Genomic DNA, 17656 nt, shown 5'->3' on the forward strand with positions numbered 1-17656 from the left:
TCTCTGCTGCGTTGTCTTTCCAGCAGATATCTGGTAAGTTGAAGTCTCCCACAAGAACAAGGGCTAGAGATTGTGAGACTTCAGCCAACTGCTTGTAGAGTACTTCATCTGTCTCCTCATCCTGGTTGGGTGGTCTATAACAGACTCCCACCAGGATGTCTCCCTTATTGGCCTTCCCCCGACCCTTAACCATAAGCACTCAACCTTATCATTGCTGTCGTTGAGTCCTAGACAGTCAAAACACTCTCTAACATACAAGGCTACCCTTCCACCTCTCCTTCCTTGCCTGTCCCTTCTAAAGCGCTTGTAGCCATCCATTGCAGTGCTCCAGTTGTGTGAGTCATCCCACCATGTTTCTGTGATGGCGACCACATGATAGTTTCCCTGGCATGCAATCTACATCCTACTGAAGCTCTCTCTTCTGCAGGCTGAACAAGCCAGATTCCTCAGTCTTTCCTCACAGCATATGTGTCCAGACCCCTGACCATGTTGGTAGCCCCACACAGAACCTGCTATGTTTTATATTATCTTTCTTGTACTGTAAAGCCCCAAACTGAATGTACTATTGCAGTTCGGGTCTAATGAAAGCTGATCACTTCCCTTCATCTATTAATAATGCTCCTGTTAATATAACCCAGGATGCTGCTAGCCTTCATTGCTGCCAGGGCGCACTGCTGTCTCATATTCAGCTTCCTGCCTGCCAAGATCCCAAGTTCCCTTTCACAGGGCTGCTCCCCAGCCTCACACTCACCAGCCTGTATCAGTGCAAGGGATTATTCCTTCCAAACAGCAGCATTAGGTATTTGTCCTTGCAGAATTCCATAAAGTTCCTGTTGGCCCATTCATCCAGTCTCCCTAGGTCCCTCTGGATGGCAGCCCTGCCCTCAAAGGTGTCAACTACCTTCCCCACACCAAACTGATGCAGTTTCATGCCAGCTGCAAACCTGATGAGTGTGCACTTACTCCAGCACCTTTCAGAGCATCCCCACAGCACCCTCTTTAGAGAAGCTGGCAGCTCATGGCTTAGACAGGTATACTCTTCACTGGGTGAAAACTGGCTGGCTGGGCCCAGAGAGTTGTGATGAACGGTGCTAAATCCAGCTGGCGTCTGGTCACAAGCGGCATTCCCAGGGCTCAGTGTTGGGGCCAGCCCTGTTTAATATCTTTATCAATGATCTGGACGAGGGGATAGAGTGCACCCTCAGTAAGTTTGCAGAAAACACCAAGTTGGGCAGAAGCGTTGATCTGCTGGACAGTAGCAAGGCCCTACAGAGGGACCTGGACAGGCTGGGTCAATGGGCTGAGGCCAATTGTATGAGGTTTAACAAGGCCTAATGCCAGGTCCTGCACTTGGGTCACAACAACCCCATGCAACGCTACAGGCTTGGGGAACAAGTGGCTGGAGAGCTGCCTAGAGGAACCTAGGGGGTACTGGTTGACATCTGGCTGAACATGCGCCAGCAGTGTGCTCAGGCGGCCAAGAAGGCCAACAGCATCTTGGCTTGTATCAGCAATAGTGTGGCCAGCAGGAGCAGGGAAGCAACTGTGTCCCTGTAGTCAGCACTGATGAGGCCGCACCTTGAATGCTGTGGTCAGTTTTGGGCCCCTCAGTACAAGAAGGACATTTTGGTGCTGGAGCGTGTCCATAAAAGGACAACGAAGTTGGTGAAGGGTCTGGAGAACAAGTCTTATGAGGAGCAGCTGAGGGAGCTGGGGTTGTTTAGTCTGGAGAAGAGGAGATTGCGGGGAGACCTTATTGCTCTCTGCAACTACCTGAAAGGAGGTTGTAGCGAGGTGGGTGTTGGTCTCTTCTCCCAAGTCACTAGTGACAGGACAAGAGGAAATGGCCCCAAGCTGAGGTTGGATATTAGGAAAAATATCTTTACTGCAAGAGTGGTCAGGCATTGGAACAGGCTGCCCAGAGAGGTGGTGAAGTCACCACCCTTGGAGGTGTTCAAAAAAATGTGTAGACATGTCACCTCAGGGCGTGGTTTAGGAGGCCTGGTGGTGTTGGGTTGACGGTTGGACTTGATGATCCTAGAGGTCTTTTCCAACCTTAATGATTCTATTATTCTGTGATTTTGATTCTAGTGTCCAGAGAGGGGCCACAAAATTGGCGAAGGGTTTAGAGGGGAGGCATTATAAGGAGCATCTAAAGTCACTTAATTCACTGAGCCTGGAGAAGGGGAGACTGAGGGGAGACCTAATCACAGTCTACAGCTTCCTCACAAGGGGAGGAGGAGGGGCAGGAGCTGATCTCTTCTCTCTGGTGATCAATGACAGGACCTGAGGGAAGGGCAGGAAAATATGTTGGGGGAAGTTTAGGTTAGGTATTAGGAAAAGGTTCTTCACCCAGGGGATGGTGGAGCACTGGAACAGGCTCCCCAGGGAGGCAGTCACGGCACCAAGCCTGATGCTGTTCAAGAAGCACTTGAACAACGCCCTCAAAGATATGGTATAAATTTGGGGTTGTCCCGTCCTCCAGGGACAGGAGTTGGGCTCTATGATCCTTGCAGGTCCCTTCCAACTGAGGACACTCTGTGATTCTATGATAAGGTGCTAATGACAAATCCCAAGATAAACCCATGTGGTACTGCACTTGTTACTGACCTCCAGGCAGAGTATGACATTATGCTCTGGGACTGACAACCCAACCACTTTTTATCCATACTTTTGTCCACAATTAAATAATGTTGTACAATGCAATTAAATAGAAGTAGTATATAAATCTAGAATGACTTGTATTTCAGAACAACATTTCTCTTCAAAGCATCCTTTTGTCATTTAGGTGGACTTATTTTGGAAGACAGGTCCTCCTACACAGCTTCATTAGCATGTAATTTCTTTTCTACCTTTCCAAATCCTTTATCAGGAAACAAAAGAGACAACTGAATTAGCACTGAATAATTCATAGTTCTTAACTGCGCCTCTGGTAAGTATTATTTCTTTTGGCTTTTTCAAGGTAAGAAACTCACAGCTGGTCCTTGGGGCTGAGGAGGCAGTCCTGGTCTAACTCCCAGCAAGCCTAGAGGTCCTGGAGGACCATGAGGATATCCTCCATCTGGCATTCTGCGACGGTCATCCCAGTGATGCTGCTCTTCCTCCATTCTCCTCCAATACATGTCCTCTTCATACCGCCTGAAGTAAATCAAAGTGTTCTCTTTATATAGCAGTTAATACTTACAACCATTCTAAATACATTCTTGTATGTCCTCACTACCCCATTTCTAGATGTCATAATCAAATATGAGTGAACTCCAGAAGGCAACTAAAATGAACGGTCATTTTGAAAGTGGGTGTGAATTTATAGCAAAATAGTAAGTCTGCATTTCTCAGGGGGATTGAACACTAACAAACAAAAACCCCAGAGGGATAATGAAAACTTAAAACATGACAGTACAGAGTTCTCCAAACAAGTGTTCAAAATAAGTAACTACAGAAGCAGAGCTAGTTGTAGACAATCTGACTGCAGCTTTGTCTCATTGATAAAACAGCATGCATTACCTCATTTCCATCCTCCAGCGTTCTTCTTCTTCTCTCCTTCTCCAATATTCTTCCTTCTGCATCTGTTTCCTCATCTTTTCTTCTTGAATTTTTCTTGCTCTAATACTGGGCTTTACTTCTACTTGTAAGTCTGGGTTTACTTTTTTCTAGTTTGGAAAAGTAATAAATGAAATGTTTTTCCTCATCATCTCAAGGTTACAGAGTTCTTCTGACACGTTAACACACACTACTGGTCTATGATAAAAATCAAGGGGTGTAAAGTGAAATTTTAGAACTACATTGAATGAATAGTTGAAGGAAAATCTGTATCCAGTATTTTAAAGGAAAGAAATAGCAACATATTACAAATAGCATGAATCCCCTCTTCACTTATATGAGAACAAAGCAACTTAAGTGTTACATGAAATGCTAAGCAACTTGCTGTTCATTCTGTAGTAGGATTACTACTCTATAGCCTGAAAAAACATTTGATCTTAAATAGGGTGTGCTTCCTGATGCCCTGTTACTGAAGGGTGCCTCATACAGGGTATAATTGGGAGTTAATCAATAAATTTTTCTGTCATTTTTTTCCCTTCTTTTATCCCTCTCATGATCATGCAGGTCCTTTCTATCTCCTGTGACCACAGTAGATTCTTCCAATATAATCTTAGAGTAATCAGAATGCACACTGTATGTCAGTACAGGTGTCTGTCTATGCATGACTAAAGTATCTTCAACATTGCGTCTCATGTGTCTCCACAAAGAGTTTATCCTGCTGAAAACATTGAGTGTTACTATTTTACACTATTCAAAATGCATAGCAAACAACATATAGAATCTACTGATGCTTACATCTGTTGTACCATATTTTAATGTGCAAAGGTGCCTGAAAGCAACGTTCAAAATGTTTAAAAAAACCCGAACAAGAATACAGTTCCACAGTCTGCATTACTTCTTTAAAGACAATACTCCTTAAGATGTCCTTAAGACATTTGTCTACCTTTTTTATATGCTGTTTACTCAGAGTACCTACTTCTGTCTAGCCTTTAAATGTAGAACGCATAATCAGTCAGCTGACATCTGGTGACTTTTCAGATAAATGCGTTAGGTTTTCTACTAACCTTATACTGAAGTCTGTGCCGTCTCCCTTTTAAGTGCATCTCCTTGGCATTAGGATCATTAAAGCTGCATTCACAAAGTTTGCAGTGAAAGCGGATCACTTTTCCTTCATCATTTCTTACCTGGAAAAGGAAGTCATAATACATTTGGGTTTTGTCGTTTTTTTGTTTTTTGTTTTTTTTTTTTAAGGAAAAAAAAACCCACCCTAAAACAAAGCTGATGTAAAATTTAATCTAATTCAGCGACACTAGATATATCTACCTATCTCAAAACATGCTAAAAATTTCACACAATAACTGAAAGAAGGCAAAATAGAACTTTCAGTTCTGACAAACACAGTGTTGTACTTGGTAGTGAACAAAGAATAAGGTTCTTCCATTCTAAAGAGAATACAGCTTTAAACTTGAGCCTGAACACATTTTGTTCAATAATTACAAACCTGTAAATCATGAAAAAATTACGTCAGACTTCATCCTCACATCTCATGCTGCCCACATGAAGAATGCCCCACTGAGCGTAAAAGAAACATGCACAATAAAACATATAAATATATGCACAAGCCTTTGCAGGTTCAATGACTTGTCATTCTTATCTTCAAGGAAAACCTAGGGAATTATAGGTCAGGCAGCTTCACCTTGATCCCTGGGAAGGTGATGGAGCAGCTAAACCTGGTAACCATTTCCAGGCACGTTAATGGCAAGAAAATCATAAGGAGTAGTCAGCATGGCTTCACCAAGGGGAAGTCATGCTTGATCAACTTGATAAACTTCTGTGGTGAAATGAACAGCCTGGCAGATGAGGGGAGAGCAGTCGATATTGTCTACCTGGACTTCATTAAGGCCTTTGACAGTCTCACCAAAATATCCTCCTACACAAGCTATTCATGTATGGGCTGGATAAGCATACACCGAGGTGGACAGAAAATAGCCTGGATGGCCAGGCCCAGAGGGAGGTGATCAGTAAAATGAAGCCTAGTTAAAGGCTAATAACTAGCAGTGTACCCCAGGGGTCAATACCATGTCCAGTCCTGTTTAACATCTTCCTTAATGATGTGACTGATGGGGCAGAACGTACATGCTGGGGGCTACCGAGCTGGGAAAGGAGTCCGGGGTCCTGGTGGACACCAGGCTGAACGTGAGCCAGCCGTGTGCCCTTGCAGCAAAGAAAGCAAATGGTCTCCTGGGCTGCATTAGCCAAAGGATTGCCAGCAGGTCGAGGGAGGCGATCCTTACCCCCTCACTCAGCACTGGTGAAGCCATGCCTGGAGTCGTGTGTCCAGTTTTGGGCTCCCTGGTACAAGACACATGGACCTATTGGAGAGAGTCCAACAAAGGGACACAAAGATGAAGCAGGGACCAAAGCATCTCTCCTGTGAGGAGAGGCTAGAGTGTCCCAGCTCTCTCAGCTGAAGAGAAGGCTGAGGGGGGATCTCCTTAATGTATATAAATAGCTGAAGGAATGGTGCAAAGAGGACAGAGTCAGGCTTTTCTCAGTGGTGCCCAGTGACAGGACCAGAGGCAATGAGCACAAACTGAAACGTCAGAGGCTCCCTCTGAACATCAGGAAACACGTTTTTACTGCAACAGTGACCAAGCCCTGGCACAGGTTGCCCAGGGAACTTGTGAGTCTCCATCCTTGGAGATACTCAAAAGCTGTGTGGACATGGTCCTGGGTGATGGGCTGTAGGTGACCCTGCTTGAGTGGGACTGGATCCCCAAATGACGCCTGGAGGTCCCTTCCAATCTCAGCCATTCTGTGACTCTGTTTCATGTTGAACAAGTTTTTTCTAGAATAGTTAAAAAATAGTACACGTTTTCATATCAATACCTCCTCCACGTAGTCATGGCCCACAGGCTGGACATCATTTTGCAAGACAGCAAGAGTTGTGGGAGTCACTGGTTCAGCTGCTATGTCTGGTTTTACTTCCTGTGTTTGTACTGTAGCAGCAGGAGTTGTTTTAACACTTTCCGCTGACTTCATTTCTTCTAGTTTACTTCCTGTTGTCTGAAGCTTATTGCCACCTACAAGTTAAAAAAGTTAAATTGTTAGCTTTTATAACATGAGAATGTGATTACACATGATGTGCAAACTGAAGACTTTATTTGCAGATATCAGCATTCTGACCAAAGCATTATCAGTCTTTTATAATTAGTTAAAACTTAAACATATTTTAAATACAAATAAAGATTTTTTTTAAAAGCAAGTTTAACAACATTCAAATTATTTAAACATTTGCCTTTTTATTTTAGCAAGAAAACCTTTTGCTTTATATAATTGCAATTTTCATTATTCATTGTCATCCTTTTTCAAATGAGAGAGATCTGAATAGGAACAACTCAGCAAATACATTTTAATAATCTCTTTTTTGTTATCAGATAATTTTTTTTAAATTAATCCGAAAGAGTACTTGAAAACCTTACTGTTTACAAACAAACTGTTTGTACTAACAAAGGCAGTATACTCTCAGTGTTGCAGCTGCATACATCTTTCCTTCAAGAGCAGGATAGCTTATTGTGGAACAGTTGCTTCCCATCTCTAAATGTCTGTCATGCTTATTTCAAAAGTTTCCACTGTTAAACTTCCACTGTTACAAGGATGTTTCAGTTATCAACTGCCAACCTACTGCAGGTTGCCTTAACAGACCAGGCTATAAACTGAAATTAGGACCAAGTGGACTATAAACAGCAATACTCCAACATCTACTACATAGGAAAGCAAAGGTGGGAGAAGCCTGTAAAGAGAGGTCAGGTGGAGACAACTGGCCAGAAAACAGAATAAATTTTGAAGCAAAACTTCTATTTACATGCTTATTTTCACCTATCAGTAATTCTCTTAAACACAGTTACTCATGCATAAAGGTAACTTAAATACATTTGTATTTGCTGCACTAAGTCTTAAAAATCTATAGAATAGTTTAGGTTTCAAAATAAAGACTGACTTCTGTACTTGCCAACAAAGTTTATTTTCGGTGTAGATATTTTCTTTACAGCTATATTAGCAGCAGTTGAAGATGTTTTGTTGTTGGATGCAGTGTTAAGTGGTGTGTTTGCCATGGGAGTAAGAATTTTCACTGCAGAGGATGCAACAGAGGAATTCACAGTACTGCTGCTAGTTGCTATATTTGAAGCAGAGGCAGTTGGTTTGGAAGTAGATGTGGATGTTGAGGAAGGAGCTTGGGTAACCACATTTGGTTCAGTTGAAGGAATGGGTTTGCCAAGTTTTGTGTGCAACTTTACTACCTATAAGAATAAAGAGAAATTCATAACATGATCTCCCTGGGATAACTATAAAAAACAATGTAACACAAACATCATTATAATTTTAAAAATTAATGTAACTAAACAGTCAGTTATTGCTTCTTTACAAAAAGCGATCTTGGCAAAAAAAAAGAAAAAGATGCACATGTAAAAGCTCTTTGTCATCCATAACACAGAAACCGTTAACAGTTATCTCACATAGCTTATTTCCCTTAGAAATTCAGACATTTACTCAAAAAACTGTAGATAAGAACAGAATGCCAATAAACTCACAAGGAAGAACAACTCAAGGAAACATTTTGCTCAAACTGTTTCAGTGTGACTGTCTTGCTGCCTGGCTACTTTTCACCCTCCCTTCAAAAAGTGTAGTACATTGAACTATTTTGGTTCCAAATAATATTTGTAAATAAGAGTAATTTACTTCAGATTCAACATTGTCTCTCCTGATCACATTTTAGGAGCACTCATATTAAAAGAATTTTCAGGTTACCTAGCAGAATTGAAGAGATTCCTTAAAAAAAAGCGCATCTGCAAAGACAGCTAAGGAGGATGCGATAGGCATGTTTCAGAGCCCTTTAGCATCTCAGAGAAAGCAAAGAGGTACATGCTTATTCTCAGAAGAAATATACAGAGGCCCTTCCACAACATGCTTGAGATAGAATACTACTTCTTTTTGATGACAGCTGTCCATCACGTGAAAAAGCAATGCATGTAGTCCATAAGAACAAAACATGCAAAATCAAAACTAAAGACTGAGTCTGAAAGTAGCAGTAAAAAACCATAAAAGTCTTCAAGAGATGCCTTTAATGCAAACACATGTACACAATAATGATATGCACTGTACATGTATACAAAACTGTATAAATACACTTCTTACATTTTTGTTATTTTTAAAGTATGTTCCCCATAAGGATACAGACACATTAGTGTCATAGAATACTACAAATGTCAGTTCAAGCAAGTCTTCAAAATTACTTCTTTCTAGCAGAATGCACAAGATTCTTCAGTGCACCACAGAAATAGAGTCCTTTGAGATTTCATTTTTACACTGATGACAACCTAAATCAGCTGTGGTTAGCGACTACCTGTGAGGAAGAGAAAGCTGCAACCAAATATATAAGGATAATACATACTATACTGCATATACCTATGGCGTTACTTGGCACAACTCAACTTTTAATGGTACTTAATGAAAGGACACTAGGCAAGTCTACCCAAATTATAATTTTTGCCCTTGTACTAGCAAAAGATTATATTGGAAAATTGTTTTAAATCTGCTATAAGACATATTTTAATAGGAATGGTGCTACTGATGCCACTTCGTACAGTGTTCTCAGATGCAAAAAGCTTGGTCTCTTCTCCCAAGTTACTAGGGATAGGAAGAGAAGAAACGGCCTCAAGCTGCATCAGGGGAGGTTTAGGTTGAATATTAGGGAAAATATCTTCACTGAAAGAGTGGTCAGGCACTGGAACAGGCTGCCCAGAAAGGTGGTGGAGTCACCATCCCTGGGGGTGTTCAAAAAACATGCAGATGCAGCACTTCATGGCACGGTTTAGGAGGCACGGTGGTGTTGCGTTGATGGTTGGACTTGATCCTAGAGGTCTCTTCCAACTTTAATGATTCTATGATTCTATAAAAGCTGAATACTGTATTTGTTACTGACATTAATCTTTCCACAGCTATGAGGAAAATCTGTAATATCTAAACAAACATTCTACATTGCCATTGCATTTACTGTTGTATGACCAAATTTAAAACACAGGTCACAGGGGTCCACAGCGCAGCCCACTGTCTTTATTCCAGAATGTCTACCTAACTGCACACAAACAGTAGGGAAAACATGCTTACCAAGTCTTCTAAACATACTTATTATGAAGTCTACTACAGGACACTGTTCCTTAATCCCATATGGCAATTTTCTTTACAAGGAATACCAAGGAGTGATGTATAATGGTCCTGTCCCTTGGCACTGACTCAGCTTACAGCATTTTGAAGTGCACTGAAAGCTTCACAGGACCAGATACATAAGACCAATGTCAAGAGAAGTCTTGAAAAGAGTCAGGGGGCGCAAGTGTGTTACTGCATGTCCTCATTCACTCTTTTTCCCATCTTACTCTACACCTTCTTCCTACAATTTACATACTTTCCTCAAGACACCCTCTTCTCATTGATGCCATGCCAATATTTCCCCCCCCCCTTTCTCCCAGCAAGGCCCTACTAATAGTAAGCTTAAAGATAAGTTTGAAACAAAAAGCAGAACTAAACATCTTTAAACAAAATAATCCAAATTATATTGTTCATGAGTGTTTTCTCCTCTCTAAGATGAGAAAAAGTGATGGGAAGAAATATATGACTGACTTCTATAATAAGAACAAGAAAAAACTCTTACTTTCTGATGCTTGGCTCCACGGATATGGGCAGCGTAAGCATCTGCCCCTGTACAAGACACATCACAAAGCTCACAGCGCAACTGATTCTGAGTTCCACGAGCAGAAGTGCTGCTGTTATTGGTGTTCTGGGAAGCTTTTAGTGCTGCTTCTTTCTTTTTGTGTTTCTGGCCTTCTAAGTGTTCTTTATAAGTCTGTTTAAATTAACAATACACACAATAAGCTGTCTTTGTACTGCTCATTCACCATTCATGTGAATACATGTAATATAGAATATAGCTTAAAATGCACGTTTTGTATAAGAAATAATCTAAGGCATTAGCAGGCCACTCCTAAGGCCAAGAAATTTTCTTCACCACCGCCAAGATTCCACTTTAGGTAATAAAATAGACTTTTCTCCTCTAACTTCTCACTTCCTTAATCAAGTACTGATCAACAGATATTACCATTGGAAATTTGGTATGATCAGAAAACTGCAGATTCCTGCATTTCCTTCAATAATTCTTGATTTTGAATTTTCCTCAAACTACAAGACCACAGTAAGTGTATCCAAAGTACTAAAAAACATCAATTCATAATAAGGTAGCGTATAAATAAGCTGCAAGGTATAAGCAAACTGTGCTGAAAATGAAATGCAGAAGTTGATATTTCTTCCTATACAAAAACTGGCAATCTACAGAGAAGGCAAGGTGGGAAATAATGACAAGTTTACCTAAGGATCAAGAACTGTTTAGCCAGACACACAAATAAAAACTCTACATAAATTGGTTTATACGCACTTGTACCCCCTGTGAAACTAAACCGGGATGCTGGAATACAGTGAAGAATAAATTTTCCAGCTTACCATTCCCAGAATTTATGCAATACCATACTTCTCAAAAGAGTGTTTTCTAAGAAGTTTGCTATGCCAAAGAAGCAAATAAAATTCAAAGTTCAGCATCTTTCTGAAGTCCAAAGTACAGCTGAAGCTTCTCTGTTCAAGCTAAGGGGATGTATCTTTTTGTCTTCTCTTAGGAACAATTTCTATAATAGCACACATTTTCATTTAATTATTTCTTAATAGAAGTACAGAACCAGATCTTAAAAAAAACACTCTTAAAGGGGTCATTATTTTAGCTATAGAAATTATGACTAAAGTGTGTAGCAGAATATTACATAATACAGGTACCTGTGGTCCAGCACAACTGATCTTACAAACATCACAGTAGTGGATCTGGGGCGGTTTGGGAGGTTGTTTTGGTTTCAGTTGCTTATTTTGGAATGGTGCCTTTTTAGTAAAGGTGGTCCCTGTCCAAGCAGCTGTTGCAGCAGCAGCAGCAGCAGCTGCTGCTGCCTGTTTCTGTTGCTGCTGCTGCTGCTGGTAATAGGACGATGCAGCCGAATACACTGCGGCTTCATAGCCAGAATAAGAGGTACCTCAAAGATCAAAAATAAAATAAATGTTACATCACTGTACATCATGTATCAATTACATAATACACTAATTCAAAACATGTTGCATAATAGAGCTGGGGGGCAGGGCAGGATATAAACGATTTACTGAGATCTTGTTAGGCAGTTTTCTTGATGTTTCACCATACACAAATCTATAGCTACCAATTGTATCAGGAATGTGTTTGATTTTAGATACCTCTTTGCAGTAATCTTGCAGGTTATGTTAGATATATTAATTTATCGCTAAAGAATATACAAAATTTCCTGGTACATCTGGTAGACTGAATATGATGTAATGAGAATTTTAATAAAATATCTGTCAAAGACCATTTGATGTAAGCAGTCTTCTAGAAACAGATTTACTGTTCAAGTTTCAAAATAGCAAGAAAGACAGACATTATGCAGAGGAAGCAGAAAAAAAAAAAAGAGTGCTGTTATATTCTGTTTCACTGATTTAAGTCGTTTCAGTGCAGAGAAGCTGCTTGGCTGTTAAAACCTGGCTATGCACTCCTTGATTTCTAGTATCAAAGTTGAATAAATCAAGGAAACTGGGATTTCATACCTTTGAGCCAATTTTCCTGTAACTTTCTACATCTACTGCTTCAACTATATTAATCCTTTGATCAGACTGTCAAGGAAGTCTTAAAATCCCTTTTTAAATAGAAAACAGAGTTCAAGGGGGCTATATTATGCCTATTGATTACTACCTGGCCATAAAGTTAATATCTTTTAATCTTTAACTACTTTCTGGATTTCTAACGTTTGAAGTCTTTGTTTCAACACCTATTCTTCTCCTATTTTGGGTCAAGACAACCCAAACTTACAAGATTTATATTGGACTGCTCCTGCCTGTCTCTGTGACTGCTGTTTGATCGCAGCATGCTCCCTTCCAATATCCCTGAGTAATATTTGTGTGGATGTGTTTCCTTATTTTTACTATCCTCTATCCTTTCTCTCCAAACCTTACTGTAAGTCACAAAACATGGTGCACAGAGCAATGCCAATGCTTTGTATATTCTCACGTGTAACAAAATAGACACGTACAAACATCAAACCTCTTTTAAAGATACAACATAGTATTTTGCCATTATAATGACTTAACTGGTTGATACTTCTCACTAGACTATGACGTAACTGAACACAAACTGCTAAAATCCTGAGTATTTAAAGCCTCTCCTGTAACAACTGCAAAGATCCCAGCAACATAATATGCAAAACTCTTACCAGAGTAAGTAACCGCTGTTGTACTGTACGTTGCACTTTGAGTATAGGATGGAACAACAGTAGCTGCAGCTGCTACTGGCTGCACAGTAGAGGATACCGGATATATAGAAAACGTAGTTGTTGCTGGACTTGGGGTTGCAGGTTTTATAGCTGTCACTTGTCGTGTTTGCTGGGCTTGGGTATACTGGGTTGCCCCCTGACTATATCCAGCTTTTGGAGCTATTAGGACAGAAAATAAAAGTGTACAAATATTGGTATGTTTTAGCTGAATGAAATGTAAACCACAGTAACTGATATTTAACGATATGCTGGGGAATAAACACAGAACAAGTGGGTTTGATTTTGGTTTTTTTTGATTGGTTTTAGTGTTTTGTGTTGTGGTTGGTGGTTTTTGTGGGGCTTTTTTGTTTGTTTTGTTCGGTTTTTTTTTTTAAAACACAGTCAGAGTTAGGCATTTTATACCATGTATCACACAACTGTTTAATAATGTCACAGCTCACACTAGTAAGCCTCAGATTTATGTACATATTTTTAACTGTGCTGCCATGTTTTTTAAACAACTTTCTCATTCAATGGTTTTACTACAGTACAATAAACCAAAGTACACTTAAACTTTCCTATTAATTCTAATTAAATTTAAAAAGTAAATAGGATTTATGCTTTGTAGCAATCATGATACCAATAATTAAAGAACTATATACATTAAGTATATTGTATATATACATTAAGTATACATTAAGAACTATATACATAAGAATTAAAAAAGAGAACCTTTCTAACCAAGTTATCATCTGAACCCACCACTGACTCTGTGAACCTACTTCAGCAAGGTTCCTAGACAAATCAACAAAAAGTTTGACTGGAAGTATGGTTTGAGTATATTTAATAACAACCCAAACCTCAGAGATAACTACTTATAGCAATGTCGTAATAACAGCTGAGTTCTAGGTGCAGCAAATTTTTCTACACATTGACAGAGATTATATGACGAAGAACAAACAAACAAAAAATCTGGATAACGTGAAAGATTAAAAATAGATTTTTGAAGGTATTAAAGTAGTACACAGACTGTGTATAACAGAAGTTTAAATCATGCCACCCACCTGTCTGGTAGTAAGATTCAGCTACTGAAGGCTGAGGCTGGGCGGCAGCAGCCACAGCCGCTGCAGTCGCTGTTGGTTGTTGATAGTATTGTTTGCTGTCATAAGCTACAGCTGGGGCAGTAGATCGAACATAAGAATAGGAATCCTAAAAATTCAAAAAAAGAAAAAATGGCAAATTTCTTCTGTAAGTGTATATCCGGAGTAATAAAAGTCATTAGCACAGTCAAAGAAACAATGTGTTTTTTTTAAATTTACTGTAGTAGACCAGAAGAAAAGATTTACAGATACAGAATACACAAATAAATCCATTAGTGAAATTAAGTTTATGTTTACAGATACTTCAGGCCTGAAAATAACCCTGATGGTCTTTTTCATACTTAATACAGGAATTAACCTCATACTATGGTATCAGTTTCCTTACCAAATTCTTTTTGTTACTGAGAAGCAACTACTCTCATTAGTATTTCCAAATGACTGTATCAGATTACATCTATGTAAAATATGAAGTAAAAATTACCATAGACCTCCACAAAATGTGGATTTCTACAAACATGACCCTATATTGGCTTTAAAAATCCCATCATTAACAGTACTTTTCTTGGTCATACTTTTTGAAGTATGAAAGTGATACTTTTAAAGCCTTCTTTACTTTTTGGTGTACCAACTAGTCCATTAGGGAACTATATATAGTCTATAACAGCAAGGCAAGTAGCTCATTTGACACCTCTAGAACTCAGTAGATGGCTAGTAAGCTTAGGACAGGACCTCGAAGCCAGTTTATGTATGTACAAATATTCTCTGATGCTCACCATCTTTATGGTAAAGAGCTGATCAACTGAGGGATAGCAGGGCATGAACTACTATAGTGGAAATGTACTAATTCTTTTTATTTCCAAGAAATACAACAATAAAATCTCTTTTCCATCCAACCTGTGTAAACTGGAATTATTTTATTTAGTTTAGGGAACTCTCTTTTCTGTCTGAATGCATCTGATAACTGACCTCGTAATTACAAGTACACATGCTACTGGAAGCCTCCTACATTACAATTCATTGCCATATGTAACAAGTTATAAAAGCTGTACAAAAGAATTGAGAACATGCAGCAATAATATAGTCCTTTTTTTAAACAAACCAAAATACTAATCAGAACCTAGATAATGTCTTCATAAGTTCAGGACTAAAAAGTTAAAAAAACTATTACAAGAGACATACTGTTTCAACATCCAAGATGAAAACAGACAAAGGGTTCCCTTTTGTAGAAGCCTGTAGCCTCACAAGATTAGTCAGTGATCTCACAAAGTGCACTCCAAAACTACCCAAAGGGTAGTCCCTCTCCTAGGACAATCCACTATCCTCATACGTTTGGTACTAGAAATCCTGTGGCACCCAGGAATCTGACAAGGGAACTATTTCTACCTCCACTGAAAATTTTAATCGGAACAGCTTTTTCAGCTACATCAGTTCCATGACCTGGTTTACTGCACACCACTCAAACATTTAAACTAGCTGAGACAGGACAGTACTACTCTTTTCATCAGTAGTTTCACAAAAAGCACTTGGAAGTAAACGTCAGTTCATTGCTTATTGTGTGAATGCCTAAACCTTAGCTCCTGCTAGTGCTATAATGTATCAGCTAGTGCTGATAATCCTCTACCCAGGCCATATGAGACTGCAGTCACTTAACATTCTATCAGTTTTCAGAACTAAGTAATTTGAGTTGTACTCAAACTGTGATTCACAGAAGACAAAAATAGAAATATCACATTCCTTTACCCAAACAGGCCTCTTCCTTTTGACATATCATTTAAAATCATACAACAGAAGTAATTTTTTATGGAACCCACCTGGTAATTCTGCGTAGTCACAGGAGGTGGCGGTGGTGGAGCTTCTTGTTGCCTCTGCGTATAACCATAATCTGTAGCTGTGTGTGCTGTAGGATAGCCTCCGTATGCAGCAGCTGTTGCAGCAGCTGCAACAGCTACTGGAGCAGGCCTAGCTACTGCAACTGTAGCTGCTGCTGGGGCATAGGCTGCAGTAACTGTGTGTGCAGCGACTGGTGCCTGATGGACAGTGTAGCTAGCAACTGTAGTTGGATGGGAATAAGCTACACCCGAAGCTGGCTGCTGGCTATATTGGAAAAAGACAGTAAGTAAATAGATTAATCCAACATACTAAGCTAAGGCCTACACGTTTCAAAATCCCAGATTTGATTAATGCTTGTCTGTTCTACAAAGAGACCTGGAGCAGCTATCTATCCATCCGTACACTTTAATGGCTTTTATTACCTCTCTTCTACCTCCATTAAAAAGGCTGTATAATTTTGAAGTTTCTGTGGTTGCACACATATCATGCAGATATGACTTTCTTAGCATGGGGGCATTTGTGGTGTTTTTTTGTTTTGTGCTTTTTTATTTTTTAATCAGTGGAACAGAAGTCTTTCAAAATCATACAGAAGTGACCGAAAAGTTTTTAAATGCTTCAGTAGTTCTTCAATAAACCTAACATACCTGTCAAATTAAGAAAAATACTACTGTTCTGTTAAAGCTTATTACTGTCCTCCACTTGTAGGAAGTTTTTCAATAAACCATATTAAAGTAATGAGATTTTAAAGACGTCCATGAAAATTAGCTCAGAACTCTCACGTTTAAGGCACAGACACTTTAAATACACACCTCTGATAGGGGACTTCTCCCACAAAAGTTGAGAATTACAAAAGCTGGCCCCACTTGCTCATGCAGAAGTCCACTGCCCCACAACATGAAGCATCAAAAGAACTGACAGTCAAATTGAGAAAGACGACTACTACCAGACCTCTGGCAATGTTCCAGGCACATGCAAAGATTAATCTGCCTCTCTAAAATTTGCAGGTAAGACACTAATATGGGGCTATTTACTGAGAATGAGTAAATATTAACAGCAGAAATAAAAATGATGGCTTCAAAGGTTTAATTATTTAAGCAGAAACTAGTATTACTGTCCTATATTGATGTGTAGCTGCATTATGATGACACACTTAGAATAGTTATTTTGATTTCTAAGCAAATAAAGTGAACCAGGCAAAATATCTTTATCTGGAACAATGATACAAACTGAGGATTGAGTGATTATTCTGAATTTTTTTAGTACACTTCCTGCACTGTTGTTCAATAATATTTAAGAATCTCTATAGCATTTCATATGTCCATTACACTATTAAAAGATAATTAAAAAACAAACTTCAAGCCTATTGAAGAGGTAGAATCCCCTATTTTTCAGAAGAAAAATAGAAAAACGAAATCTCAGGTGAAGCAAACATACTCACAGGCACAACAGAACTGTAGTATGGTTATGCTCAAAACCAAAAGGAACAAGTTTCAGTATTTTTTCCTAAAGCCTGCAATATCCTCTGATATAACTACCAGAAAAAAGCACCTTTGAACTATACATACTATTATTTTTGCAGAAGACACTTCCGTAACTCCATTGTGTTTATTAATTTTTATTTATGTACTTGTTTTTAGAAAAACTGATTTTGTCATTTTAATTACAGCAGAACCCATCAACTTCAATATATTAAACAAAACCACTCTTACAGCAGAAGCAGAGAAAATACTTTATTGGACTTCCATGCCTGGACTCTACCTTCTTCCCATCATAGGCCCCTAG

The 17656-nt window shown here is 39.2% G+C and overlaps 1 protein-coding gene across 3 annotated transcripts in view; it reads right to left on the reverse strand.

Annotated features, from left to right (window-relative positions):
- ZFR (zinc finger RNA binding protein) overlaps positions 1 to 17656 on the reverse strand; it is a 45114-nt gene that overhangs the window by 15647 nt on the left and 11811 nt on the right. For 2 of the 3 annotated variants that reach the window (XM_064439605.1, XM_064439607.1), the window contains exons 3-12: positions 15856 to 16138; positions 14009 to 14153; positions 12906 to 13124; positions 11416 to 11663; positions 10250 to 10441; positions 7541 to 7841; positions 6430 to 6623; positions 4605 to 4724; positions 3505 to 3650; positions 2976 to 3138 (exon numbers count right to left, since the gene is read on the reverse strand). In XM_064439605.1, the coding sequence (XP_064295675.1) occupies positions 2976 to 3138; positions 3505 to 3650; positions 4605 to 4724; positions 6430 to 6623; positions 7541 to 7841; positions 10250 to 10441; positions 11416 to 11663; positions 12906 to 13124; positions 14009 to 14153; positions 15856 to 16138 (2011 nt within the window). The remainder of the gene's footprint in view (positions 1 to 2975; positions 3139 to 3504; positions 3651 to 4604; positions 4725 to 6429; positions 6624 to 7540; positions 7842 to 10249; positions 10442 to 11415; positions 11664 to 12905; positions 13125 to 14008; positions 14154 to 15855; positions 16139 to 17656) is intronic. The other variant, XM_064439606.1, reaches the window with a different exon arrangement.

Source organism: Phalacrocorax carbo, chromosome Z (assembly GCF_963921805.1).
Source record: "Phalacrocorax carbo chromosome Z, bPhaCar2.1, whole genome shotgun sequence".
In the NCBI taxonomy this organism is placed as follows: domain Eukaryota; kingdom Metazoa; phylum Chordata; class Aves; order Suliformes; family Phalacrocoracidae; genus Phalacrocorax; species Phalacrocorax carbo.